This window comes from Dipodomys ordii, unplaced genomic scaffold, assembly GCF_000151885.1.
Source record: "Dipodomys ordii isolate 6190 unplaced genomic scaffold, Dord_2.0 Scaffold24, whole genome shotgun sequence".
In the NCBI taxonomy this organism is placed as follows: domain Eukaryota; kingdom Metazoa; phylum Chordata; class Mammalia; order Rodentia; family Heteromyidae; genus Dipodomys; species Dipodomys ordii.
This window is the reverse complement of record NW_012267240.1, coordinates 15,445,219-15,472,960: the sequence shown is the minus strand read 5'-3', so window position 1 is coordinate 15,472,960 and position 27,742 is coordinate 15,445,219. Positions and strand designations below refer to the sequence as shown.

At 40.8% G+C, this 27,742-nt stretch overlaps 1 protein-coding gene across 1 annotated transcript in view; it reads right to left on the bottom strand.

The window, feature by feature from the left end:
• Window positions 1-5,346: 5,346 nt before the first annotated feature.
• Itga8 (integrin, alpha 8) overlaps window positions 5,347-27,742 on the bottom strand; it is a 165,319-nt gene continuing 142,923 nt past the window's right edge. Inside the window, exons 28-30 of the mRNA XM_013014739.1 lie at window positions 20,416-20,517; window positions 10,616-10,738; window positions 5,347-8,144 (exon numbers count right to left, since the gene is read on the bottom strand). Of these exons, the coding sequence (XP_012870193.1) occupies window positions 8,058-8,144; window positions 10,616-10,738; window positions 20,416-20,517 (312 nt within the window). The 3' untranslated portion in view covers window positions 5,347-8,057. The remainder of the gene's footprint in view (window positions 8,145-10,615; window positions 10,739-20,415; window positions 20,518-27,742) is intronic.

Genomic DNA, 27,742 nt, shown 5'->3' with positions numbered 1-27,742 from the left:
TTGCTCAGGGTGTTGAGGTGTCACATAGGAATAAGGACACAACTCAAAAGGAACTTGGCAGTTGGGCTGTAATCTGAGCTACTCAGGAGGTTGAGATCTGAGGTTAGTGGTTCAAAGCCAGCCTGAGCAGGAAAGTCCAAGAGACTCTTTTTTTTTTTGGGTCCAGTCGTGGGGCCTGAACTCTGGGCCTGAGCGCTGTCCCTCAGCTCTTCAGCTCAAGGCTAGCACTCTACCACTTGAGCCACAGCGCCACTTCCGGCTTTTTTACTTTTTGCTTATGTGGTGCTGAGGAATCGAACCCAGGGCCTCAGGCATGCAAGGCAAGCGCTCTACCACTGAGCCACCTTCCCAGCCCTCCAAGAGACTCTGATCTCCAATTAACCACCAGAAAACTGAAAGTGGCTCTGTGGTTTAAACTGTAGAGCACTCGCCTTGGGCTGAGTTTAGGGACAGTGCCCAGGCCCAGAGTTTGAGCCCTACAACCGACAAAAATTAAAAAAAAAAAAGGAACTTGGCAAGGCAAACTTGACTTCTGTAGAAGGGTGCTCCATCAACCAAGAATCTGGCAAGCAAGCACACAGAGCAGGCAGGCTGCTCCCTTTTTAGCCTTAATTCTGCAGGCCCCGCCCTTCTGCTCATATTGGCTGAGCGAGGATTCAGGAAAGGGTGCAAAAGGATATGGCCTAATGAACAGGATGCAACTAAAATTCAAGGAGCTTCATTCAAGAATGCCTTCATTATGTGCTCAGAAAAAGGATGTAACTAAAATGTAACTAATGAAGGTCAAGCCACCTGGCCAAAACAGGAATTCTTTGAAAACCATTCTCTTAAGACTAACAGAAAGGAAGCAAACTGCTTTGATAGAAAAGAGCTTTTCTCACAATCAAAACAGACCCCCCAGATACTCCTTTCTGGGACACTGAAGGACCTGCCATTATGTTGGGTAAATTCTCTTTTACCATAAAGGCATGGCCCAGTGCCAAATAACATGTGCCCAGAGAAGGTTCCTTATCTCGATTTCACGGAGACAGTCTATTCTCTAGGTTAAACAGCCTCAGGTCTCTTAACTGTTCCTTACATGACCTGTCAAAGCATCTCCCATTCTTGGTGTTTACTCTCTGTAATGAAATGCAGTCAGTATAGCTGATGCCCAGGGCTCCTGGGCTCAGACACATTCTTGCGCATAAGTGTGGGCAGAGAGCCCATTGGCTCCAGGGAGATGCTTAGTGTTCTCCAGCTGCAGCCTGAGCTGCCCACTGCATGCAAAATGATGGAAATTCCTGATAAGTACTTGGAAGGAAGGTGGTGGGGACGGCCAAGAGCTGGGGCATGAGAGAAGGTGAGCACGGTGGATCGGCCCAGCCTGTGGCCAAGCAGCTCTCCCTCCGCTCTGTGGCACTGAGCAACCTACCTTTATTGTTTGGTTAACTCTCCCTCTACCATGAAATGTGTGGCTCAGTGCTGCACATACCATATACCCAGAGGAGGTAGTTATCTTTGTTGCATTTTCTTGTTTCCTGTGAACTGAAAGCCAAGGGCTCTAGAGCTTCCCATTGACAAGTGTCTACAGTTGTTTGTTTCCCAACCAGTGGGGAATCCGCTCACATCACTCTAATAGTCAACTTCCTGTTACTAGGACATAAATGTCTGAGATGATGGGCTGGAAAGTTGGATCAGTGGTAGAGTGCTTGCCTCTCATGCATGAGGCCCTGGGTTCGATTCCTCAGCACCACATAAGCAGAAAAAAAAGCCGGAAGTGGTGCTGTGGCTCAAGTGGTAGAGTGCTAACCTTGAGCTGAAGAGCTGAGGGACAGCGCCCAGGCCCAGAGTTCAGGCCCTACGACCGGACCCCCCCAAAAAAATGTCTGAGAGGATAAACTTGGAAAAGGTACATTTGGCTTAGAGTTTTGGAGGGTCTAGTCCATAATTAAGTGACCACTGCTTGTGGATTCTAGGGAGAGGGTTATCAGCTGGCCATGGTGGGGAGAATGTAGTAGAGTGAAACCACTTCCATCATAAACCAGGAAGCAACACAGGGGAAACAGGAAGAGGTAAGAGATGATTGTAGCAATCATGAAACTCACAATTCTCCTCACTGACATGAAATCAGATAGTTATTTCCAGGGAAAAAGAAAGTAGAGACTGACAATGTAGGTGATAGTGGTGAGAGACTTCAGAGAAGAATAGAGAAGATGAGTAAGTTAAATAAAAATGAAATTCTCAAGATGGGCAGGAGGGTAGTAAATAGAGAGAAAACAAATACATAATTATGAATCTATGTGCTTGATGTCCCTAGCATCTTATCTGGGAGTGTACAATTCAAAACACTGATGGTATGGATATTCCTTAAAAGTTTCAGCCTATCCTTAGTTTGAATATGTTTCTTCATCCCGAGTTTGTCTGCCCAACAAAGGATATAATCTGGTGAGTTCAATTGGGTCAAATTGTCTTATAAGATTAGATACTCCTCAAGGAGGATATTATGAGATGAGTTTTACCCCTGCAAGAAGATACTTTGAAGTCTTAGCATGCAGCATCTCAAAATATGTCTTTGGAAAAGCACCTCTTCAGAGGGAATCAAGTTAAAATGAGAACATGAGGTGGACCTTAATTCAATGGAAGTTGCTCTTTATAAAAAAGGTGGAAGATGACAAAAAGAGGAAAGAGAAAGATAATGGGAGAACATGCAGGGAGGACACTCAGGAGGAGGTGATATGGGGCATGCTACATCTACAAGCCAAGGGAAACATGAGACTACCCGAACGTGGAGACTGGTATGGAAATAGACCCTTCCCTGGCAATTCTGTCTGCCAGCACCTTAATCTTGGACTTTGGACTTAAGGACTAGACAACCATCATGATAGCCTTAGGAAACTAAAGCAGAGGATTGATAAATGAACATTTCTATAAGGAATTATAAATACTGTAAATTATATGAATATGTATGTCCCTACACTTCTTTAAGTGCATAAAAGTTGAAAACCAATACTTCAAAAGCAGGGAAATCCACTGGTACTAGTTTGAAAACAATCTCACCTAATGGATGGGGAGCAGGACAATTCGCTGATGATTTGGCTGCGTCTACAACAGTGCACAACCAAAATAAGCAAGAACACAGATATTAAGAACATTCCCTACTGTGTCGTATTGTGGCGCCGATAAAAGTTAAATCCAAGGCTTTTTATTGTCAAGAGGCCCTGGTATCAGGCTACATTTCCATATGGATTTTGGCCAACAATCATAAATAACAGAGCACTTGCTCATAAACAATTCCAAAGGCAGTGTGTCGAGCAGATGGTATTTTGGAGGTGGAGTGGGGAAAGCTGAAAATGGCAAACATTTGGACCTTCTGCACACTGGCCATGGTGAACTTGCTGCCGAATTAAGTGTCACTGGGGAAATTATGGTTTTTTCTTCAGCCCCCAAATGAGTCTAAAGTTTCATGCTTTAAACTTCTCATGCTAAAGAAATCACCATTTTAATGTAATCAAGAGTTCTGCAGGAGAAAAAGCTGTTATAGTAGAAAGAACAGTAGACCTTAGGGAGGGAGTCTTGGCATTCATGAAGTTCAAAGGTTTGTATGTTTGGGCACTTCCTGAGGGCACCAGAATGCTCTTTCTGGAGAAGTAACCCGAGGATAGGGTGCAGATTTCACAGAAAGATTATGCAAGACCTTAAGAAAATTCTCCCTTGTGAGAAAATTCTGTAAGGGGTTGTAAGGGTGAAAGCATTAGTGCAGTTAAGTGTCTGCATCTACTACGGTGGGCAGTGGCAAGATATCAACACAAGTTAAGATGGCTGAGATCTCCTTTCCAATGTGTGTTTTATTTTTAGGAAAGAGCAGATAAGATTTCCTCCCTCATTGTGTGTGTGTAAACTTTTGCCAGTGGGGCTGGACCAAGATGGAGTTTTTCTCTGAGCATCTCAGGCTAAATGTAGCCCCTTGCAGACTAGTTTGTGCAGGTATTGGGTTGGATGTTTCCATTTTGGTTTGCAGCAGCAGCAGCACTACCACCACTGAATCCTAAATTTGGCTTTTGCATATGTTTCTCTGGGATGCACAGGCATCCCTAGGCTCCAGAAGCCTTTACTTAGCTTTTGATGTGTGAGTGACACACTATTCAATGAAGTATTCAGCTTACTGCTTGTTCTAGGCAGCAGGGAAAAAACCCAGATGTACATACATCTTTTTCATTATAATTCCTGAATCTTACTCAAGGAAGTGGCTAGTATTTAACTGTCTTATGGGACATGACTGTACTGGATGGCTGGTAAATATCAAGAGATACAAACATTTGCATATACTTTGAGCATGCGATCTCACTTTTAGAAAGTTTTGGTGAAATAAAAATAAGTCTCATGGTTGGGAATATGGTTTAGTGGTATCGTGTTTGCCTAGCATGCATGAAGCCTTGGGTTCAATTCCCCAATACCACCACAAACAGAAAAAGCCAGAAGTGCTACTGTGGCTCAAGTGGTACAGTGCTAGCCTTGAGCAAAAGATGCTTAGGGACAGTGCCCAGGCTCTCAGTTTAAGTTCCAGGACTGGCAAAAAAGCTTCACATATGATTCAGTTGAGTACTATCCTTAATACATGATACTTTTTTCCCAAATAAAAGAGTATTGAATAAGCAAAGGTTTCACTAATTGACTAGCACACATTGTGTACTTATTGTACAGGTTGAATAGCCTTATAAAAATGCTTAGGACCAAAAGATTTTGGTCATATTTTAGAATATTAACATTTACACAACAAGATATCTGGAGAATTAGATCCCTATCTAAACATAGAATTCACTTATGTCCCATTTACAATTTTTAAACTAGCCTCAAAATAGATCTTGTGTGTGTGTGTGTGTGTGTGTGTGTGTGCGTGCACCAGTTCTGGAGTTTGAATTCAGGACCTGGGTATTATCCCTGAGCTTTTGTGCTCAAGGCTAGCACTCTGCCAGTTGAGCCACGGATTCATTTCTGGCTTTCTTGGTTAATTGGAGTTGAGAATATGATGGAATTTCATGCTTGGGCTGGCTTTGAACTCTGCCTTCTGAGTATCTAGGATTACAGATGTGAGCCACTGACACCTGGCTGATAGTTTTATAGAATATTTTTTCCTGTGCCTATTTTTAACTAGGATTCATGAGGAATGGTCACAGACTGTCTCACCATTACCATACTCTAAATCTAGAACATTTTCATCACCCCAAGGAGAACTGAAATTTTGCTCTTGCAAATGTTTCCCCTTGTCACATGATTTTTCTGGTAAACTCCAGGTAAAAAATCTTTAACATTTGGCTCTTATGGGAAGACTTTACATTGTAAGTGAAATAAACCATAAATATACCATTATGTCTTTAATTTTTAATTTTATTAGTGACCAGGTAAATAGGTATGTGACAATCTTCACAGATCTCTATACATGTATTTAAATAAAAACAAGAATTGAGTTCTAGTATAAGTTTTCAGTGGGTGCCTAGTACATTATTTATTTGCTATATAACATTCTCCAAGTTTATAAAACTTAATTCTCCCATTTCCCCATGTTTTAAAAATCAGCTGCAAGAATTGGAAAGGGAATTCTGGGAAAAGAAATACAGATAGGCTCTGAGAAGGAGCCCAGTGCATTAGGACTTATGAAAGAACTCAGCAAAGATAGTTATGACATACTCAGTGCATTGTCAGTGTTTTCTGTGTAGATGGGAGAAATGCCAGAGGAATGGCTTCTGGACGAATCACTGACCTCAAGTTTCTCCCTCCCTCCATCACCCCCACATTCCAAGGGGTAGAGGGCTGCTATATGCATGTGTGTAATGTCCCATGCAATGCCCCATATACAGCGGGGACCTCCAGAAAGAACCTTTATTGTCTGAGAGTGTGGTTGGCATTTGAAGCCCTTATTCTTTGCTCTATCTGTCTCTTGACACTTCTAGCTCACTCCAGAAGAGTGAATTGAGAGTTGAGTTCTTTCAAGAAGTAAGGAGGACATTTTTATGACTCTAACTCCTGAGTTACTCATCTTTTGGTCATAAGACAGGCACGACAAGAGTTAGGGCATTTTTAGAGGGTAGAGAAGGCATTTTAGTATCCCTTAAATCATATCATATAGATGACCATTGACTTATACAACTGGTTCTATCTAAGAGGGCTAACACTTAAGGTCCTCAGGGGCTAGTGTGGGATTCTCAAACTCTTGAATCAAGTGCATGGCTCATCAGCTATCAGACAACACACACTGGAAGTTAGACTTGAGCTCCTGACAGACATGTCAACAACTTCCAGAATGGGTTTAATTCAGAAGCAGACAGACAATGAACTACAACAATGTGCTCATCCATGTGCCTTTGGTTTGCTTTCCAATGGGTTTTTGCAGCTGAAGCCAAATGGCTTCTGTCCAGGTTAAAGGCACAGCATAAAATTTAGTGTCTGTGAGTTTGGCTCATCTTTCAAATAAAGCATGATTGTTGAAATTGGGACACAGATTTTTTTCCAACTGCTATGTAAACTTAAGGATGTGGGTCAGGTTTTTCTATCAGAATTAATATTCAGGATATTAATTTAAAAATAACTAATGCCAGTGTAAACATGCCTCAGATACATATGTCTATAAAATATTGCACATACAATTTTGTTCAGCATTTCTTCATAGCAATTTTTCATCATTATAAAAAGGATACAAAATTGTGCAGACTATAAATTTGACTGGTCAATTTTACTTCAAAATGGCAATATAAAACATGATTATAGATTATTTACAAGAGCCTTAACAAATTTTTCAAGAGTTAAAGCTGATGAAAAAATAGCTTAAACAAAAGATTATCTATTTTCCCAGGTTATTTCCTAGAAAGATTAGTGTAAAAAATGAGTAATAAAGTTGGTGTTAGCAATTCTAAATAAAATTTTTAGGAATATAGTTTTGTGTCACACCTGTATAACTTTGTATTTCTATCTTGTTTATGCTTAACATTTTTTTCTTGTATACAAATATGGGGTATAGAAAGGAAAACAGATATTTAATCCCAAGCTAAATATTGGTGTTGCTTGTTGTATATATTAAAAGGAGTGTTTACCATATTGTTAAGTTTTTTTATATGAACTCTACAAATTTAAATGACTTTTAAAAATCACACTGGGCATTGAGTACCTTGAATTTTTTGCATATATAAAAGGAAATATAAATACAATGTTTTGTGAAGTTAAATTGAGCAGATGTGAGTTCCTGGAAAATATGAATAAAACTAATTCCAGGTAGAAGGCAGCAAAGTACCAAACAAAACTGACATAATACTAATTTGTTTCTCCTTGACACTATCTAAATTTGGAAGACACTCTATTCAAACACAAAGTTATCTGCACAAAGTAGCTACCTTAGCATGACACAAAGTGAGTGATGTTGAAAACTAGCGAACCAAATCTTAATTTCCCAGTTCTCTGGACAAGCAGAGAATCTCAACTCTAGACAAATGGAAAATAAATAAATAATCTTTTTCTAAAAAATCCTCACACAAAATTATCTGTGTTGTTTTCAAAAGTACTTTTCACAGTACCAACAACATATTGCTTTGTCTCCCTGAGTCATCATCCATCGTTACCAATGTTCCTGTTCCATAGGGAGGTGTCAGAAATTCCATTGGATACAGTAGTGTTGGACAGTTGTTCAGTCTTTGTTCACTTTCTAAATTCTATAGGAATTCAGACAGTTCATCTTTGCAACTCAGGTTTGTGTTTTTTTTTTCTTTTAACCTGGACAGCAAGTTCTAAGTTCAGATATCTAGTCCAAAAATGTCTGCCAAATATGGAATGACAAAAACCAGAGAAATCTTCCATAATTGCTGATCTGATTATTTCCATCATGTTGGGGGTTTCTCTCTCTCCACAGGCCTCTCTGGATTCCATGGCGATGTCCTCAATGGATGGAGTTGATGATGCGATCCTGTCAGGGGCTCTTTTGCTTCCTAGGTCACTGGCAGGTATAGGAAAGCCTTTATTATACAGCCCTTATGTCCTTCCTTTTCTTTCAATGGGACCAGTGTTTGAATTTTTGGTCTTTTGTTTTTCCCCTGTTATGCCTCCGGGGTCTTGCTGCTGGTCAGCTGTTCCTTGTCCGCCATTTCATCCTGAGGAGGTCTTGCTCTATCAAAGAATCCACACTACAAAAAAAACAGCAGGAAACAGAGGAGAAACTTGTGAGGCACCCCATTTTCCCACTTTGTTTGCTAAGGAGCGTGGAGCTTTGTGTATGTCATTTGTACTATCTGCTCCAGGGCACGGTGGGCAGGATGAACAAGGAGGACAGAATGGTGGTGCATTGGTGCCTTTCCTCCTGCCATGATTGATTGGTGGTGGGACAGTGCCCCAATTTCACACAAAGCACTCACAGACTTTGGGTGTTTTCCAGGGCTGACTGCAGTGTGTCTCAGCAATTCCTTCTAGGTTTTATTTTTATCATCTTTTTGCATATTTTGCTGAGCTGGCAGCATGCGTGGGATGAATTATAGTAAGAGTACAACTGTTGATCTTTTTGTGCTTGGTGAGAGATATATTATGTATATATAATATGTATATGTGTATTTCAGTGACAGAATCAGTCAGCCAGACATCCTAGTGATTTCCCAATGATTAACCAGCCATTCTTATAAGAAGTGATTCTAGAAGCTTCTACCTCATTCGATTTGTATTTTCCCAGAGAAAATCTTCTTAGAAACCTGAATCATCTTTTTTGCTTGTTTTTTATTTTGGAGAGCTGCATTGCTCACTATTGTGTGTCATATTGGCACATATAATTCTATCTCCTGCCAATTGGAGTAAGTCACAAAGTAACACACAAAAAGTCATTTCTAAGTGACTGTGGGCTTAAAAGGGTGTGAATGGGTTACAATTAGAAAAACTATTCTTATTCAAAGCCAAGGTTTTCTCAATTTCAAGTTCTGTTAAGTATGTTGCCTATTGTTTCAAAACAAAAACATACCATGTTGTTAGGGACCCACAACAATGGCGGTTAGCTGAGATGTGACTGAGTTAATTGTACTTATAGCCACATATTTGTGACATCTTTTCTATTTTTGGAATGGAAGTCTCTGTGAAACCTGGCAAGAGTTCAAGTTGTCACCAGAAATTCATTCTTGTTGTGAACTTAGGACAAACCTCAGTAGAACACATCAAAGAACACATTAAAGCTTCCTAATAAAGACTGACTATTTGGCAAGATAACAAAATAAGTCTGAGCCTCTTGTAACATGTATGATCTTGTTGGCCTAATTCATAGTCGAAATAAAAAATTAGAATTGACCTATATTAATTGCATTGGTGCAGTGCTTATAAAGACAAATCTCAAAGGATTTGTGATAGACCATGTCATAGAAAGCTTAAGATCTTGGTTAATTAAACCAGAGAGAAAAATCTTCCTAATAACAAGATCACTCCCAGCATACTGGAAAAAAAGTCACAGGCCTTAGCTAATAACTTCACCCACCCTGATTTTTTATTTACAAGAAATCTCAGAATGAGAGCTGGGGCTGGGAAGGTGGCTCAGTGGTAGAGTGCTTGTCTTGTATGCATGAGGCCCTGGGTTCGATTCCCCAGCACCACATAAGCAAAAAAAAAAAAAAAAAAAAAAAAGAATGAGAGCTGGGGATATAGCTCAGTGGAAGAACACTGGCTTAGAGTTCAATCCCCAGAACTACAAAAATATCATGAGGTTAAAAAAAAAAACAAATGCACCTCCCCAGTCTTCTTAAACACTAGCAACACAAGACATATTAAATATGTCAAAGCAACTAGCACACAATTTTCAGATCTTAAAAAAAAATCTATAAATAGCTGGGTGCCAGTGGCTCACACCTGTAATTTTAGCTATTGAGGAGGCTGAGATCTGAGGATCACAGTTCAAAGCCAGCCCGGGCAGGAAAGTCTGTGAGACTCTTATCTCCAATAAACTGTAAGAACCAAACTAAAGCCATTTTGTGACAACTTCTAAAAGTTAACTTGTGTCAGTCCCTCATTCCTGTTCTGAGTTAATGTTGCAAAGGTTGCAAAAATGAATTAAACAATAACATGTCTGTGCAAAATTTTTGGGAATTGTTATTTAAAGATTGCAGAACACCACAGAACAGGATGGTTTCGAGACCCAGTCAGCAGAAGATTAACCACAGGAGATGTCAACCTCGATGGCTTAAGCAGACACCTGGTCCCTGACCAATTAGAATAGAACTTGTCCCTAAACCATAGCATTGCTGTAATTTTGTGGTTTTTGCCTTTATAAGCCCAGCTATACTGTTGCTTGGGGCCCCCTCGCTTCCTCTGCTGTGTCTGGGGGTACGGGACGAGGCCTGAGCCTTGGCTTGTTAAATAAACCTTGCATTTTGCAGTTCGGGTTGCCTGGTCTTTCGGTGGTTGTCGGAGGGTCTCTGGGACTTGGGTATAACAATACCACTCAGAAAACCAGAAGTGGCGCTGTGGCTCAAGTGGTAGTGCGCTTGCCTTGAGCTGAAAAGCACAGGGACAGTGCCCAAGCCCAGAGTTCAAGCCCTATGACCAACAAAAAAAAAATCTATAAATTATGCCTTTAGTATTGCCTTCAATGACCTCTCCAGTTTTAAAGGAAAATGAAAGAACTACTTACCTTCCACAAAGCTAAGGTTAAGATGGCTAGAACCAACAATCCCAGCAGTATGGCTAGTATGATGACCCATAATGGGATGGAGAAGGAAACATTTGGGGTTGCCCAGATAACGGATGTCTTAATCTGAAATGAAAACAAAGCAAATGAGTTCTCATTCGAAAGCTATTTGGTGAAATAAAGCAGTCGTTGCCAGTATAATACTGGGGGTTCCTTAGGAAAAGATCCACGTAAATATTTGCAATCATGTCCATAAAACTGAATTGTACCCGAATATGGGCTCTTAAACACAAGCATAGTCCCAGGTTCTGCAGATGGGGTTAAAAAATATTTAATGATAAGACACTTGGTAGTGGTTGGATTTTTCCTACAGGAACTCTTGAATAGAATTGTGGTGGATGGCCAAACCAGCCAGCAAACTGGACAGCAGGAGCCTTAAGTTGGGCAGGATCTTTATGGTGCCAATAGCTAAAAGTAGACTCTTCATACATGTCCCTTCATGTGGCTCAGTGACTCCATCAGGAGTTGAACTTACGAGCAGCCAGAAACCCTGAGTCTGAAGGCTGTCAGAAATCATCGAACTTAATCCTTTCATTTTGTGGATGATAAAATTGAACCCCAAGGAACTGAGTGATTCATACCACTAATTAATGTCACCATCAGGTTGCCTTATCTCTAGCCTTGTCAGTGAACGAAAGCCTAGAACTTGAGACAAAGCAGTGTACATTTTCTGGAAGGAATTGCATGTGGAAGTTGGCAGGAGCAAAAGTGAAGTTGCCTGTGTTCAACTTAACGAGAAATTTAGGTAATAAGCCAGGAGACTGTAAAGGAAGGGTTTGCATGCGTGACTGCTTCACAGGAACTACTAAAAAACATTCGACCAACTTCTCAATCTTGCACAAAGGCCACTGCAACCTTATGCAAACAAACAAACTAAAACAAAAATCTGTGTCTCCCCGTTCATCTATCCCCGCTCTTCCCTGCTCAGTTTCAGAATGGTTTTTATCCTCTAATGAATCCTTAACTAGCTAGGGATTATTGTTTCAAAATATGCCATTCATTTTTTTCTTTTGTCTTTCAGGTTTTTCCCTTGACTCAATTTCTCTGAATATACTTATAGTTTACTAGGACGTGTGGATTCCCAGTGTAATTTGAATCTATTTCCAAGTAAATACCATCCATTGGAGAACCTCTGGTTATTACTGAGGTTGACATTACATGTGTAAAGGGAACCCTGTCCTGGTGTATCCTGGAGCTACCTTGAATCCTAAATTCAATATCCAGGTGCAGAACTGAAGTAAACATCTGGATAGTGAGCCAGTGTCACTCCCCACAGTAAAGAGAATGAGACCAGCCCAAAGGGGCTGGGTGGTCGGTGTCTAGGACTCACACCTTTATCTCCAGGTAGGTAGCAGAAGAACCTCTCTTGCTTATCTATTCCAAGCAGCTGCAAAGAACCTAAATGTGCTAAAGCAAAACCAAGGAGGGAGCTTTTTTGGACCTGCATGTTATTCACCAATGCCAGCATCTCTGATTTTAACAGAGTAGCTTACATCGCCCCTTCAAATTGGTCTCTGTGTTCCTCATCTTTAAGTGTGTTGGTTGGAAGGCTCATGATTCCAATTCTGACACATGGCCAAGAACTCTAGACCACAATCCTCACCCACCCATCAGCAAAGGAGGAAATCGTGACTGAAATCCAGTGGTGGTGTTGGAACCGGTCCTGGCCTGAGATGTCTGGATATTTTCATCTTGGATTGAGGATGCTCCTAAGGCTCCGCTCTACTTCTTCTGTTTTTTATTGCCCCTCCCATCTCAACCCACTTCTTCTGGGTGGTAGAAATGATCAGGCCTTTATCTACTTGCTTTGCTAACCCTCGAATAACATTTCAGTCTAGACCAAACAAGAATCAACCAAGTAGCAAGACCAGTTATCATTCCACATTGACAACAGTGCTGGGTAGGGTCTTGGATGGATGTTTGCAGTGAAGAAAAGGCTGGTGGCAATCTACCCACCATTGTACCACTTTCCTTTGCCTGAAAATGTTTTCTGCTAGCATCAACCCTACTTCATCTGACACATTTCCACCATGGTGGTGCAGTTACCTGCCTGAAATGCTTTAAAGATGAGACACATGGCTCACAGATTGAAGAAATCCATTTCAAGGACTCAAAATGGTCCCAATGGATTCTGGAGCCTAAGTAAATCTGCTATAAGAGCAAATTAAGACCAAGGCTATTTCTTTTCACAGTCTTTTTCCTTAATTGCATCTAATAATGTATAGAAATCACTGCTTTTTCCAAACCTTTTTCTTGGCATGAGGCCAATTTCAAAGAAAACACAACTTTACTGGAGGAAGACAGACAGTTTTGGTGATGAGAATTTCAGAAATTTAGACATAAAAGAAATAGAAGGGACCATTGACTCACAGGCCAGTTAAGTTGACCCAGGAGAAAGAGCTCTGGAGCAATGGAACATTCTGTGGTTTCTTATAAAGTTTTTCTTTCCCTCAAGCTCCATGTCCACGGAAGAAATAATATAGGTTTAGTCTCTATATTTAATCTCTGTGTTAGAGCTTGCCAGTATTTGACATTTGTAGTTAGATAAGCCACCGATGTCTCTAAGTCTTCTGATTTACTCAATTCCCATTTTAAGTCCCCTCTTACTAGTCTATGCTAGATCTATAAGCTAAAAGAAGTATAAGGAGTTGAAAAAAGGAACATGGATTCTTCAATTGTTTGTTTCGTACTGGGAAATGGAATAGGATCAGTAGACAGAGCCTATGCCAGGTCCCTCGGCCCCTTGGTTACTGAAGACTTTGATGAGCTGCCTGTCAAACTGGAGAGACAAGCAGGGAAGGTTACCTAACAAAGATATATGAAGCCTTTTTGCAACAATGCTGAAAAGGTCCAAATAAACTATCACATTGCCCAGTTATGCTTAGTAAGGTTTTTTCAAGCAGGATCTAGCTTTACAAGGGACCATTACCCAACCTACCAGTGTTTTGTTTACATTCTGTTTCCAGAGATTCTGAGAGCAGGCCTGAGAACAATTGGCAAGAAGATTGCTCTGAAGCAGTCCAACACTCAGAAATTCCCGTCCAGCTCCCGATTCCTGAAATTCTCATTATTAACTCTACTGCCAGTCTGCTTCCAGCACCACTAGTTTCATTAAAAAAAAATAATACCACTTCTTGTCTAAATACCACTCCATTGCCCGAGCAATGGAGGTATTAGTGTAATGCACAGCATATGCTTTTCTATTTCTTTCCTTCTTTCTCCTTCCTTCCTTCTTTCCTTCCTTCCTTCTTTCCTTCCTTCCCTCCTTCCTTCCTGTCTGTCTGTCTGTCTTTTCTTTCTTTCCTTTTCTCTTTTTTTTGTAGGTCATGGGGACTAAACTCGACCTGGGCACTGTCCCTCAGCGATTCAGCTCAAGGCTAGCACCCTACCATTTGAACCACAGTACCACTTCTGGCTTTTTTCTGCTTATGTGGTGCTAAGGAATCAAACCCAGGGCTTCATGCATGCAAGGCAAGCACTCTACCACTGAGCCACCTTCCCAGTCCCAGTAGCATATGCATTTCTTGCAAGGCATTCTACGCAGTTGACTCAAGGGATGGGACACACAGAGTGCAGAGCAAACTCTGCATTCCCTACTGCATTCTGCCTCCTGGGTCCTCTGCCCTTAGGATCTCCATGTGGTACCCAGTCTGCCCAGTCTCCTTCTAAACTGAGCACAGCTGTAGAAATCATCCTTGATTCTGCTGCCTTAAACTTCTGGGCTTTCAGAAATTCACCAAGGTTGTAAGTTCCCCAGGGTTGGTAGAAATATAGAAAACCAACAACGATATTCTAAAGCATTTCATTTGAGTTGCTGTGCACAGGAGCTAGGCTGTGGCTGGAAAGAGCTGAATGGAAGCCATCGTTAGTGGTGTTACAGGTTCATCTTTCTGGAACCAAGTGACCTGTGAGTAATGTGACAACACTGATCTGTAGATATAAGTGGCGAGGGGGCCTTCCATTAGCAAAGCCCAGCTTTTCCTGAAACTTTGTGCTCTGTACAGATACACTAGATTTCCTTTGCTGGAGGTCAGTAGCAAAGGAAAGGATTTAATCGATCATTTTGACATGGGCCAAAGTTTATTTAAATACACTCTAGTGCTGTAGAATGGTAGGCCAACAATTTTATTTTATTTTTGTTGGTTGTAGGACTTGAAGTTTAGGGCCTTGGCACTGTCCCTGAGCCTAATTATGTTCAAGGCTAGTGTTCTACCACTTGAGCCACAGTGCCACTTCTGGTTTTTGAGTGGTTAATTGGAAATAAGAGTCTCATGGGGACTTTTCTGTCTGGGCTGGCTTTGAACTGCAATCTTTAGATCCCAGCCTCCTGAGTAGCTAGGATGACCTGCATAAGCAGATGCCTGTCTTACTAACAACTTTAGTATTTCCAATATTTATCAACTCATCTTCAGAAGTCCAGAAGATGTTTTGTTGGACACATCCATTGGCTAGTACATAATGAGAGAAAAAAAGATAAGAGCTACAATGTTTCAAGTTTCTGATGTCTGAATGTGGATTCAGAGTGACTGTCTTTCCTTGGTTTGAGGTAATATTTAGTTAAGTACTCAAGGTGTTCTGGAGCTCTCTGGATGCCATCAATACAACCTTCTGCTCACCCTGGCAGCCCAACAGAAGCATGGTACAGCCATACATGAGTCTCAGATTTCTTGGGAGTGAAGAGTGAAAAGAAATGGGACATTAATTTTTTTAACAATATCTGCTACTTAACCACAAATATTAACTGTTAACTATTAAGCGTTGACACTAATAGCATCATTAATGCAATCACCATAATGTCAATGTAATCATCATTCATGATGAAGATACTATCATTTCAATATGTAATTGGTATAAAAATTTAAAAACATAAAAATCCAAGCACTGGTAGTTCTTGCCTATAATCCTAGTTACTTGGCAGGCTGAGTTCCTTAGGATCATTGTTCAAAGCCAACCTGGGCAGAAAAATCTATAAGATTCCTTTTGCAACTGACCAGCAAAGGTCTAGGTTGGAGGTATGGTTCAAATTATACAGTGTCAGCTGAACAAGCAAGGCAAATAAAGCCAGACTGGAAAAAGAAAGTAAAAACGTACTCCTATAAAATCAACAAAACTGTGCTTACGGTTGAAACAAAGACATCAGAATTTCAGTTGGCATTTAAATGGGTGAAGATAAAATGGAAGTACAAATTCAGTTCTTCAGCTCTATTTCAGGAACTCAGTCAGTGGGATTCAGTGTCCATACATATTAACAACTATTCTAGTGGACTGCGCTTGTGAGTCTCCTGCATTTTGTACAAAACCTTATACAAGGGTAAAACAGCTGAGCTATCCAAATCCCTCATTATAAAATTCCTTCACAGAGGTGGGCCCGAGCTAGAAGGGTGTGAACTTAAGAGGAAAGGTTTTCTTTGAGAACATGGACTTGTGACTTAAGATTTGGACTTTTTAAAATAAAAAGTTTGGGGCAGGGTATGTGGTAGCACATGCCTGTAATCCTAAATACAAGTTAGAGACCGGGAAGATCACACTTGCAGGCCGGGCCATGCCAAGTTAGCACGACCTCACCTCAAACTAGCTAGGCATGATGCTTCACCTTAAGAATCCCAAATACTTGCTATAGGAGGATTGTGGTCTGAGGCTCATCCCAAGTAAAAATGTGAGACCCTATCTAATAAACAAAAAGATCTGGGAGTATGGCTCAAGTGGTAGAGCCATAGCAAGTAGGAAATCCTGAGCTGAAACCCTTGTACTGACAAAACAAAAAGAAAATAAAGGTTAGTTTTGAATTACTGGGAATTTAAAGCTTAGGGGGAAAAAATCCAATTTGCATGCCAACTAATCAACGATCTGCTTTAATACATTTTTTGTTTGTTTATCAGGAACTTGTAGCTATTTAAAGAAATAGCATAAAGTTTAACAACTCACTTATTATCTGCAATTTGAGGAAGTGGAATCCATAAATTGTAAGCGTTTGGATTTTCTTAAAGTGATCTTAAGTAGGGAACATTTAATCTTACCTTCATCATGTTGTAAATCTTCTTGTTCTTTATTATGGTTGAAAGACCATAAATAAACTTTAATATGCCTACATTTTATCATCGACATTTATGATATGTTTGTGTATATTTTGACCCCCCCCAAAATAAAACACCAAGGTAGAAGAAAAACCTCCCCTTGTATTTGTAAAGGTAATTAATGTTGACATCTGTATTTATATCTCACACAGTCCTGTGTAAACATACCAAGGTGGGGTCAGAGGGATGTTTTAAATAACTGTCCCCCACACCCTGGCTATGGTGCCACTTCGAGCAAAACCATAGCACAAAGGGAAAGGGTGAGCTTATGTTCAACAACGCTGCAAGAGGCCTCAGGAGACAAGCAAGGCATATCCTTCACTTGACTCAGAGTAATTGTTTCATTGGAGAATTCCATTTTGGGGTGCTAAAGCTCTGCTCACTGTTCTGAAGAGCAAATGGATTTCTTATGTTTTGAGACAATGGTTTTCTTTCTTTCTTTCTTTTTCTTTCTTTTGTTGGTCATAGGGTTTGAACTCTGGGCTTGGGCACTGTCCCTGTGTTCTTTAGCTCAAGGCGAGCGCTCTACCACCTGAGCCACAGAGCCATTTCTGGTTTTCTGAGTGGTTTATTGGAGATAAGAGTCTCATGGACCTTTCTGTCTGGGTTGGCTTTGAACAGCGATCCTCAGATCTCAGCCTCCTGAATAGCTAGGATTACAGGCATGAGCCACCAGGTTCCAGCTGAGACAATGGTTTTCATAAGGTGTTTAAATTTTTTTGTGTGTGTTTTGACTAGATAGCAAAACTCTTCTCTAAACATACATTAGAGAATGGAGTATTACTTGCATCCCATGCAAATACATTGGGAACACTGGTTTATGGGTGAGCCAAGAGTATGTGTAAATAATTGAATAACTTTACGTTCTGTGCTATAATGATTTAGTGTGTTGTTGTCCCTCCTCCTCATCTTCCTCCTTCTCCTTCTCCTTCTTCTCCTTCTCCTTCTGTGCTAGTCCTGGGGTTTGAACTCAAGGCCTGTCTCTGAACTTTTTTGCTGAAGGGTAGCGCTTTTACTACTTCTGGCTTTTTGGTGGTTAATTGGAGATAAGAGTCTCACGGACTTTCTTGTCCAGACTGGCTTTGAACTTCCTGCCCAGGCTGTCTTTGAACCTCTATTGTCAGATCTCAGCCTTCGGAGTAGGAATACAGATGTGAACCACTGGGTGTCTGGCTTTTAGTGTCTATGCTTAAAACCTCCCAATCAACATAACCTCTGGGGAAGACTGCGTGGCATTGCACGAGGTGTTCTTTTGTTATAAACATGGAGCTGTGAAAACGGCGGACAGACCATGTTCTTCCAGGTGGAAGGTTCCATAGACCTTGAGAAATGGCTGATTTATGACCATGTTGATCAACAACTTTACCATCTCACAGAGGCATCTGGGAAAAACCACTAGCTCTTACTTAGTCTCCTTATAGTTTTTCCTTGGTGATCAAATGGAGCTTTCTCGATTCTTGAACCATCTATTTCAAATGTCTATCACCTTACAACAATTCTCTTCTGTGGCCTGTGTGTATGTATGTGTAGGTACTGGCGCTTGAACTCAGGGCCTGAGCACCGGTCTTTATCTTATATGCCCAAGCCTGGCACTCTACCACTTGAACAATAGTTCCATTTCTAGTTCTTTTTTTCTTTTTGGTAATCAGAGGTTAAGAGTCTCACAGAGTTTCCTGATGAGATCCTGGGTAGCTAGGGCACTGGTGGTATGACCCTGGCAAAGGGCTCTTTTTGGGAGAAGTCTGACATGGACCTTTGAGAACTTGCTATAAACTCTATGGCTCCATCCAGACTCAAATCAAGCCCCAGATTCACTGTTTTCTACTCCTCACAGCCCTTACTGGCAAGGTTGTCTCTACTTAGTCAGGTATTGAGAGACTTGAAAGCTTTTTCCTTCTTAAATGTTTTTCCAATAACCTCTACTTAAATGGCATGGTAAATCATCCATGTCAGATAACAGAACAGGTCTTTTTTTTTTTCTTTCTACAATACATCACAGGGGTTGTTCGGGCAGAGGAAATATGCATTTGATCATCTCCTGCATGTTTTGAGATGAGTTGAGAACATCAGGTTGTCACCTGTGGCCAGCACAGAGAAATGGCAATCCTGTTGACCAAAAGGACTGGAACATGTGTTTTGTTATGAAACATGTGCTCAGAGCAAACAAAGGGCCTGGATTTATCTCCTTTTAGAGCGACAAGGCTTTGAACTTCTTTGGACAAACGCTCTGTATGAAAAATCCAAAGCCTCTGTTTTCTGGGTTGAACATAAATCCAGGCAACAAGTAGACATCTCATGAAGAGAAAGAGAGATAATTTAAATCAAGAAAGATGTGGCCACTCTGGCTTTAATAGACTTTGTGCAAATCTTCATTGTCATTTCCAGTGGGTAGAGAATGTAAGACATTTGGGGAAGTTTACTGCCGCTAGCTGAGACTTGAGACTTTCTTGTTCCAGGTATAATCCTGGGGTAAAGCTATTTATCATCTTAGCAATTCCACTGCGGAGTTGGGGGCGGGGGCATGATTAGCCTCAGAGAAGCAAAGTGACTCCTTGAAGTTTCTGACAGGAATGAGGGTGATTCAGAATCTAGCCCAGGTGACTCTTCTGGAAATCTCAGATTTTCCTTCAGGTGCTTTACCCCTGCTGAAGTCCACAACAGCGATCACTGCAGGGACTTCACCTGTATGGCTTTCAAAGTCCAGTATAGGGCTCAGCCTAGCCTTACTCAGTCCCTAAACTAGTGATGAAGGCATAGCATGGACTATCTATCTATCTATCTATCTATCTATCTATCTATCTATCTATCTATCTATCTATCTATCTATCTCTGTATCTATCTATCTATCTATAGAGATCTAGATTTAGATAGACAGATCTATAGGTATCTATAGTGATGAAGGTTGAAGCGTCAATACTACTTTTCAGAGCATTCTATCTTCCACACATAACTAGGAAGGCAGAGTTTGGGTAATGGCACCTGCGGATACCCTCTTAACCACTGCCTTTCTCCCTTCTGCATTTCTTTACCCCACTGCTTAAGATGTCAGAAGTTGTTCTGTCATAACTATTTGGGTGTCAGTGTTGTTTAAGGACCTCAGTTATAAGAAACAGTATTTCATTCAATGGAAATTCTTTCTTTGTGCTCTTTCTGTGTTGTCCTATCTTTGGATAAAGAAGAAACGACTCTCTGAAGTCAGTTTGCTACTTTGTGGTCAACTTGTCCTCAGGGAGAACCCAATTCACCACATTGTTATCAGAATGAAAGTAGAAGGCTAGGGACATGGCTCAAGTGGTAGAGTGATTGCCTAGCAAGCACCAGACCCTGGATTCAAGGTGAGGGGTTTGTAACATTAAAGAATCACTACAATTTTCTTATAATCACTATTGCTACCTGGACCTCTCAGAAACAAAATGGCTTGACTGAAAAAAGTTGATGAGTAGGAATCCTGTCCTTTAATTTTTCTCAGTAGAAATTTATATAGAAAGCTTAAGAACCAAACAGGCAATGAGACTTTTCCAGACTGAAAAAAAGGTAATAGTGAGGTGAGGGGTGGGGGGACTTTTCTATAATCAGGTAAACATCTAAGTTAAGAGCTCAAGCTGGACAGTGATTCAGACGTTCCTTCAGTTGCATATTTGTGCGTATTTGTAACTGAAAGATACTCACGGCTATGCCTCCTTCTGGCAGTTTTGCTGGCTGATCTTTATAAGGCATCTTCTTAACTTCAAAGGACACTAGAGACGCAAGAGCATAGGGGTCGTTTTTCCTCTGAAAGTAAAAACAGGTATTTGACTATTTTCTGGGAGGCTTTTATAGGTTGAACGGTAGTCACCCAGTTCTTCACTGTCCATTTCCAAAGCAAAACTTCCTCCTTCCTTTCTTTCACCTTTTGTTTACATTTTCCTTTCATCCATTCATCATCCCTCCACCTCCCTATCCATCATCCAACCATCATCTAGCCACCTATCCATAGATCCATCCATCCATCCATCATCCCTCCATTCATCAATCTATCCAAACATTAATCCATCCACTCATCCATCTATTCATCCAGACATCTATTCCCCTCCTATGTCTAAATTTGTCCTGTTGATAACAGACTTATGTACAAGGTTAAGACAAAAAAAAAGAAAAGCAGGGTCCTAAAAAGGAGTAAACACAAAGATGAATATAATTACTACTATTGAATGACAAAGGAGAGACATGATGGGTTACAAAATTACTGTTATCTTCTGCTAAAAAATATACAGATGACTGGTAGAAGGCCAAGAGCAGGGCCTCTTGGCTTCCATGTTATTTAGCCTTTTGGGTTGGACAAGTGTCTGACATGCATTGTTGGAGGCTTAGCAAGATCTCTGAATGCCAAGTTGTTACAACTGTTGGATTTTTGTTTGTTTAAAAATTGTTTTATAAAGTTTGGAAATTTTTGCTCAGAAAATAATTGTGTGTACTATGTTATTCCAATCAAATTTATTTACCACCTTTATTGGTGGACACAGGAGAAACTCCAGCAATGAGATTCTAGATAGGATAATTATAACTATCTATGTAAGCCTATGTCTGTGTTCCAAACCTTCAATCAAGAAGTTCTCATTTATCTCCATCTCCAGTGATATATTGGTAGACAATCTTATCCCTAAACTAGAAGAAATTATATTTGGCAAACAAATTGTAGGAGAACTCCATCTCTATATTGATTCTAGATAGAAAACTTTTCTCTTAACTAATTCTGTGTTTATGAACCTAAAAATGTCTTCATGTATCAAGATGGCATTTGAACTGTAGAATATAGAATGTGGCGTAATACATTTCTTTTGGGAAATTTTCTTTCATCTCTTCCCTTTATCCTCTTAATGTTGGCCATGCTGGATTCTGCATACTATTTTTGGTTCATCCCTAGTCTTTACTGTTGCTTCCAGAGGTCCACAGACCATTGGGCCTTGCTAAGCTTCAGAAACAGCTGGGGTCCAGAATCAGGGTTTCTGATTTAGTTAAGTCTCAGCTGAGACCATATTTGGGGTGTGTGTGTATATTTATATTTAGAAGTTTCACATTGTGGTTTAGCTTTCTAGTTTTCTTTTTCTAAACTTTTTTTTTTTTGGTCAGTCATGGGGCTTGAACTCTGGGCTTGGGCACTGTCCCTCAGCTCTTCAGCTCAAGGTGAGTGTACTACCACTTGAGCCACAGCACCACTTCTGGTTTTCTAGTGGTTTATTGGAGATAAGAGTCTCACAGGGGCTGGGAAGGTGGCTCAGTGGTAGAGTGCTTGCCTTGTATGCATGAGGGCCTGGGTTCGATTCCTCAGCATCACATAAGCAGAAAAAACTGGAAGTGGAGCTATGGCTCAAGTGGTAGAGCTCTAGCCTTGAGCTGAAGAGCTGAGGGAAAGCACCCAAGCCCAGAGTTCAGGCCCACGACTGACAAAAAAAAAAAAGAGTCTCACAGACTTTCCTGCTCGGGCTGGCTTTGAACCGTGATCCTCAGATCTCAGCCTCCTGAGTATCTAGGATTACAGGCATGAGCCACAGGTGCCTAATTTTTTTCTAAACTTTTATATTTAAGTTTTAACTTTAGTAGTGCACATTAATTGTAGTGAGAAGACTTGCTTTTATATTTCCATATTGCTCGTCCTGTGGCTCTCGATGGCCTGATGCAATCCTCCCCAAAACTTGAACCATTGCCACCTCTGGAAGATATAGCTTCTTCCCTCTACTGTGAGTGGGCTGATCAAATTCTGCTTTTCGGCCTTATAGTCATGGCTGTGTAACAGTGTTTCTGTCAACAATGGGTTCCATGCACGAAACCATTCCATTTGACTGTTTCACCTAGTGGCATGCTACATAAGTACACTTCATACTGTTTGCAGAATAACAGGATTGCTTACTAAATATATCTGTATTATCAAATAGTCCATGACATACTTTTCTCCCCAACTTGATGATGCAAAAATGGACATCATATACCATGGAGTGTGATGTTTATATCTTCTGCAGAACCTTGAAATATGCACTAGTTGATACTGGTTAGCTAACTATAAACATGGATGATAAAGTACTACAGCTAATGGCTTGGTTATTTAATGACACTCTAAACCTCACATACTATCCACTTAATAGTACTTTCTGACAGGTTTGAGTTTTTCAATGATTGAATTGGACATTTGTTCTCTTCAGCTATATTAGGATCCCTGGAAGTTGTGAGGGAAGGCAGCTGTATAGGAGAGGGCTGTAGTTCACGATGAAGCGCTTATTGGTGGCCTTCACCTTCATGATCTCATTCAGCCATGCAAACTGACACAAATGAAGGAGGCCTGAGCAAATCAGGTGGTAAGCAGATAGCTTGTAAAGTCTTCAACCCAAAGATCAATCTGTTGTTTGCTTTAAGTCTATTTTCCAAAAGCAAAAGTTTCTTCCACTCTTTATAGCAGAATAAAGAAAATGTCCCATTTTCATTAAAAAGGAAAAAAGAAGTTGAGGCCCAGGTAAGACTAGTACTTGACCTTAGATGTTTTCTTCATTAAAAATGTCCTGAAAGGCCAGGTGCCATTGGCTCATGCCTGTAATCCTAGCTATTCAGGAGGCTTAGATCTGAGGATCTCAGTTCAAAGCCAGCAAGGGTGGGAAAGTCCATGAAACTCTTTCTCTTCACTAAACCACCAGCAAACCAGAAGTGGCGCTGTGGCTCAAGTGATAGAGCACTAGCCTTGAGCTGAAAAGCTCAGGGGCAGCACCCAGGCTCAGAATTCAAGCCCCATGACCAAAAAAAGAAAAAAAAGGAAGTATAGCTGTGGCTCAAATGGTAGAGTGCTAGCCTTAACAAAAGAGTTTAAGCCCCAAGACTAGCACCAAAGGGTGGGAAAAAAAGTCCTTAGTGGCTCCCCTAGTTCAGGTGCTGTAGAAGTTGGATGGGAGAAATAAGAGCAAAATACACATTCTTCCTGCTTTAGGGGGAACATACAGTTAGGTGTCTACTGTAGATACATTTGCGAGAACCTTCCCAGCTAAGAACGTTTCCAAAAACCTTCTTAACATAACCCTCAAAGATTTCTGTTTTCACTCCATATAACAGACTTCCAGTACTTTATTTGCTTAGCAGTTCTGAATCTAAAAGTTGACTTGCATGGTTCATGCTTGTATCTGAACTTTGAAGTGAAGCCAACACATGATGTTGCTTGGCCTGGTAGCACACCATCTTGCTGTCACTGTTGTTTTGTTGGGAGAGTGGGAGGCTCTAAACACAAGGCTTAGTGAAAAGTGGATTCTGGATACATGTCTTGCCTTTTTGAGGTGGCAAACGACACTTAATGAGGCCCAAAGGGGCTTCATTCTTATTTTAGCAGAGGGGCATAATGGAAGTCAGATGGCTAATCTTAAAAGACAATCCAAGTCTTCACTCACAGATGTCACACTCTGAGCTCATCCTGCAACATTTGAAGGGAAATATACTCCCTTAAAGTCCTGAAATAGTCCAGTCCAACAGGACTTTTTTTGAGAATGTTAATTTCTTTTTTTTTTATTATTATCTGCCTAGCGTATGTGGCTATGAACACTTGAAATGGGTTTAGGGGAATCAGGAAATGAATGGTTAGTTTTACTTATAACCGTAGATGAGTATTCTAGCATTTGGGGCAGTGCAATTCAAAATAATGTTTTAATTTTTTTTCTTGATCCTTTGTTTTAAAAAGTGGATTCTAAAATAGCACAACTTGTGGCTCCTTCAAAAAGTCATAAAGTTTCAATGCATTCTATTAAGAAGATATTTATCAGTAGATACTACATAGTAGCCTATAATATAGTGGTTATAGTTTGGCAATCCATAGCTTACTAAAGGTGATATAAAGTCTACAATGAGTAATTATCCCACAGTGGTTTCAAGTTCAGCATACATAGCACAGTGATATACACAGGATGCTCTCTGATTCCTCTTTGGAACAGCCACTTAACCTGTATGTCTGACTTTACTCATGTGTAAATGCAGTTGACAATTATCATCTATATCCCACAGGACTGCTATAAGGTGATTCATATACAAGCATTTGTCCTGGTGTTTAACACTCCCTAGAAATCTGGCTGTTTGCAGACCGATGGGCCTCTTAGAAAGGGGTGGCTGGCTGTTCCTTCCATTTAGAGAGGCAGTTAGCTAGAGTCTGTTCTGAGTTCAACCAAAGTGTCAACACAATACAAAAGGAGGTTCTTAATACAGCACATGGAGTTATGACTGACTTCAACTAAGTAGAGTAAACATCATAAATAACTTAATCAGAGAGACTCCATGTGAACTGCCCCATAGATCAGGAAGTTTTCAGGAATGAAAAAAGCCTTTACTTCAATCTCTTCACCTCACAAGTAAGAGAAGTGAGTGCAAGGAAAGCTAAGTGCCTTGAACACATTCAGTCAGGAACAGAATCAAGCTTGGGCCTACGGATCTATGATCCACCACAGACAACAAAATCAGGTCCTGTTTAATTTTCATCAAGCCAGCATTCCCTGCGGCTGATTCTCGTGTAAGTTTGGTCTGTCTTTCACATCACTTAGCTTACAGGTAGTTTTCTCAAATGTATGTATATACAATTCATAAACATTATTGCCCATATGTTCACAAAATACTGTTGCCAGTTGTCATCAAAACATGTAAAAGAATCTACAGTGAGTATTCTGATTAAAGTTTTTTCCCAAGATTACTAACTATATGTCTGAGAATAGACGAAAAAAGCCTATAGTTAACAGAAATGAAATGGTCATAACAGAAAAAATGCCTTAAACCCTAATTACCTCCCCCACACTAAAGTTAGTGGTGTATTGTGAGGAGCAATTTATGAGATTGAAGAAATAAGTACAATCTGGTGCCAGTGGCTCACACCTGTAATCTTAGCTACTCCAGAGGCTGAGATCTGATGATTGTGGTTCAAATCCAGCCCAGGCAGGAAAGTCCGTGAAACTCTTATCTCCAATAAACTACTCAGAAAACCGGAAGTGGTGCTATGGCTCAAGTGGTAGAGGGCCAGCCTTGAGTTGAAGAGCTGAGGGACAGTGCCCAAGCCCAGAGTTCGAGCCCCCAACTGACCAAAAAAAGAAAAAAAAGAGAAATGAGTACAGTGAGGTGGTAAAATGGAGTATCAGGGCTTGCTAGTAAAGATAGAAGGCTGTTGCTGGTAGTTGATTAAAGAGTCCTCCTAAAAATGCATGGACATTTAGATTCTCCTAGTGAATAAGGATCTCTGCATAGATAAGTAAGATGAAATTTTCACTGGGATTATCTTGATTAGGGCAGGCTCTAAATCTAAGCAGAATGAGACAGAAAAGAAGGCATAAGGACATGTAGAAGGAGGTAAAGGGAGGATGGCCACAAAGGTTAGAGTGATGGGTCCACAAGCCAATGAATGCCAAGCATGGCCCAAAACCATGTCAATCATGGAAGAAGGAATGGACTGGCTTGCTTCCACCTCAGAACCTCCAGAATGTGATACCACTGACTTCTCACTGGAATGGCGAGAGAATACACTGCTGTTGCTGTAAGATAACCATAGTTCATTCCCCCCAGCTTTATTTCCTCCTCCCTAGGAAATTAGAGACTTGGCAATTGTGTCTGTGGTAGTGAGCCTCAAAGGTGGTCTCTGGTGAGTCTCACCTCTGGGTGTTCACAGCCTTGTCTGGACCCCTCCCATAGAAGGAGGCCCAATATGTACGAACCGGAGGCTGCTGTGGAAAGGGAAAAATGTGACTTCCAAGGCTAGGTCATTAAAGACGTAGAAGTTTTGCTTTCTCCTGACTCACTTGCTTGCGAAAGCAGGTCAGAAGGATGCTCTTGTGTCCTGGGTGACAGGGCAACAAGTATCCATCAGGGTCCCCAAGCATCTCCCATAGCCCCAGGCAAGTCTTCAGAAGGCCTCAACCCCCAGTGACATCTCCACTCTCTTACCCAGCTAGGTGGCATTGAATTCGAGTCCCGTTAAACTCTGGCCACATTGCTGACCCTCAGTGAGCGGGTGAATGATCGTCGTTTTGAAACTTTCGCTTGCAGCCCTAACTGCAATCACCAAAGACAGTGTGTGGCTCTTGGTTTCCTTTCTCCCAAGTCATTGCTACCATTTAGCTTGGGTGAAAAATGGAGGAGTCACCTCTCAATCTCCATTATTCTCTCACTATGAATTTGGCAAGTATCATTGGCTTTTTATTTGAGGCTCATCTTACTTGCTCTGCCGCTCTGCCCAGTATAGCCAATCCACCATCATTTCCCCTGAGAGCCATCTTAATTCCCCCACCGCTCCAATATTGCCTTTTAAAAGCTATTTCATTGACTATTTATGACCTCTGGTGAAGCAGGAGAGAATTCAAGGTGAGCCTATGTGTGCCCCACGCTGGCTATGAAAAATTCCTTATACCATTAAAACAGTCCGTGTGTTCCTCCTTGAATAGCCTCTACCCACAAAGCCTACACATTGCTCTCCGGAGTTTTATGTTTCTCAAGTCTTCCCAATGTACTGCTTAGTATAGTTTAGTTCAGTACTTGCTTTATTTTTTAATAGGCTTTACTTTTGAGCTCTGCATCAAACAGGCAACACTTACTTGGCTCATACTTAAGTTTTAAGCTTAATATTATGTTGGTGCTGAGATGCATCTATGCCAATACATCTAATATGTTACTACTTCTAACTCATTTCTTCTTAAAGCTGTAGTGGAGCTGGGCTCAAATGGTAGAGTGCCAGCCTTGAGCAAAAATGCTAAGGGACAGGCCCTGAGTTCAAGCTTTAGTACGGTCACACACAAAAAGGGTATAACAATGCAAAATGCAAAATGAAAAATTTTCAATGAAAACCAATGCCACATGAGGTGGCTCATACCTGTAGTCCCAGTTATGGGACTTTCTCTATGGGAGAAAGAGGTAGGAAGATAATGGTACAAAGTTGACCCCAGCCAAAAGCTAAAAAAAACACAACCAAAGCAAAATGGGCTGGGGGCCTGGCTCAAATGGTAGAGCACCTGCTTAGCAAGTG